Source organism: Fopius arisanus, unplaced genomic scaffold (genome assembly GCF_000806365.1).
Source record: "Fopius arisanus strain USDA-PBARC FA_bdor unplaced genomic scaffold, ASM80636v1 scaffold00103, whole genome shotgun sequence".
NCBI lineage: Eukaryota > Metazoa > Arthropoda > Insecta > Hymenoptera > Braconidae > Fopius > Fopius arisanus.
The window spans coordinates 221850-223668 of record NW_011887842.1 but is presented as its reverse complement, the minus strand read 5'-3'; the positions used below and the strand labels follow the sequence as shown (position 1 = coordinate 223668).

At 40.2% G+C, this 1819-nt stretch overlaps 1 protein-coding gene across 1 annotated transcript in view; it reads left to right on the top strand.

The window, feature by feature from the left end:
- Window positions 1-1819, top strand: part of LOC105271171 (unconventional myosin-IXa-like) — a 22419-nt gene that overhangs the window by 1070 nt on the left and 19530 nt on the right. Inside the window, exon 2 of the mRNA XM_011312548.1 lies at window positions 687-1819. This exon is cut by the window's right edge and continues 1 nt beyond it. Within this exon, the coding sequence (XP_011310850.1) occupies window positions 698-1819 (1122 nt within the window). The 5' untranslated portion in view covers window positions 687-697. The remainder of the gene's footprint in view (window positions 1-686) is intronic.

Below are 1819 nucleotides of genomic sequence, written 5' to 3'. Positions count from 1 at the left end.
AGATTTATTAACAACTGGAAACCATTAATTACCCATCCCCACGGAAATCCAAAGGATTCCGCAGAATTGTTCAAGTGAACGGAATATTCTCGATTAGAATTTTATTTTTTCCCTGTTATATTTATGTTTATGCTCAAAATTTTGGTATTCTAAGCGCGAGTTTATTTTTAACCATCTCCGCAGCTGCTTAAAATTTCACATGACAGGGGAAAAAAGCGAAATATCCGCCAGTTGAATCGAGAATCCCCGAAATCAACATCTGTATTCTGTTGAGATCAATTCTTAATGATGTTTACTAATTTTCATAAAATTTCATTCTTTCCAAATACAACAAAAGATCTATCACTCCTCTAGTTGACAACAAAGCATATGGAAATCACTTTTCTATGCAACAAAAAATTAATCGCAATTGTCTGGGGAGAAATAAATAAATCAACTTTGTCTTATACTTGGGAGTTTATGGGATTTGTTGAGGTTGATAATTCGTCTATTAGGAGACTCGAAAAAAATAAAAGGTAATGTGCAAAATAGGGATGAGTTGAATGATGCGATTTCTCTTGTCCTTTTAATTTCTAAATAAAAAATGTTAGTGGTTTTAAATTGTTATCAAAATACAGACATCCTTTTTGTGAATATTTGCGATTTTCAATGAAGATTCTTAATGGGCGATGACAATTATTTTGCAGGGTTGAAAGACATGGAGAACGCGGGCTCTGGAGTTGTCCAGGTATTCGTGGGCGAGTGGAGCCCCGAGTACGAAGCATTGTCCATAAAAGCAACAAAACAAACAACATCAGCTGAAATAGTGGAGTGCATTATTGAGAGACTGGGACTCGGTGATGCCAATCTCATGAATGGGTATGAATTGGCTGAGGTTGTGGGCAATTCTGTGGGACAGGAGTGTAAGGAGAGGAGACTAGGGCCATCAGAGTGTCCTGTTGCACTCATGCTATTGTGGCCAAAAAATTCAGCACAGCAGGAGTACTACAGGTTTTATCTCCGAAAAAAACAGCCAGATTATCTCTGGTCAGACAGTCGATTTCCCATGGATCCACAGCTCCTGAAAGACTACTTCAATCGTTTTCTGTACCAACCACGTGATAAGGAATACCCAGACCTTTGTCAGCTCCCTGATTTGAATGAGCAAACACTTCTGGATAATCTCCGAGCTCGTTTTTTGGCTGGTAACATCTACACTTATGTTGGAAGCATTCTGATAGCAGTGAATCCCTTCAAATTTTACCCAATCTACAATCCAAAATATGTTAAACTCTACCAAAATCGTCGCTTAGGACCAGATATACCACCCCATATATTTGCAATAGCTGATGCTGCTTATCATTCGATGCTGAAAGAAAAGAAGAATCAGTGCATCGTGATAAGCGGTGAGAGTGGTTCAGGCAAGACAGAGTCAACAAATTTTTTGCTCCATCATCTGACAGCGCTCAGTCAAAAGGGCTCCCATGGGAGTGGAGTTGAGCAGACAATTCTCAGTGCTGGGCCAGTACTGGAGGCGTTTGGAAATGCCAAGACAGCCCATAACAACAACAGCAGCAGATTTGGTAAATTTATTCAGGTGAATTACAAGGAGAATGGAATGGTTCATGGGGCTGTGGTGCAGAAGTATCTCCTTGAAAAGTCGAGAATAGTGTCACAGGGTAAAAATGAGCGAAATTACCACGTGTTCTACTATCTTTTGGCTGGTGCTACTGACCAGGAGAGACAGGTGCTGCATCTCGAGGCTCCAGATCGTTACAATTACCTCAACAAAAGTGGCTGCTATGGTCTGGAGAATATTGATGAACGCCACGAATTCTCG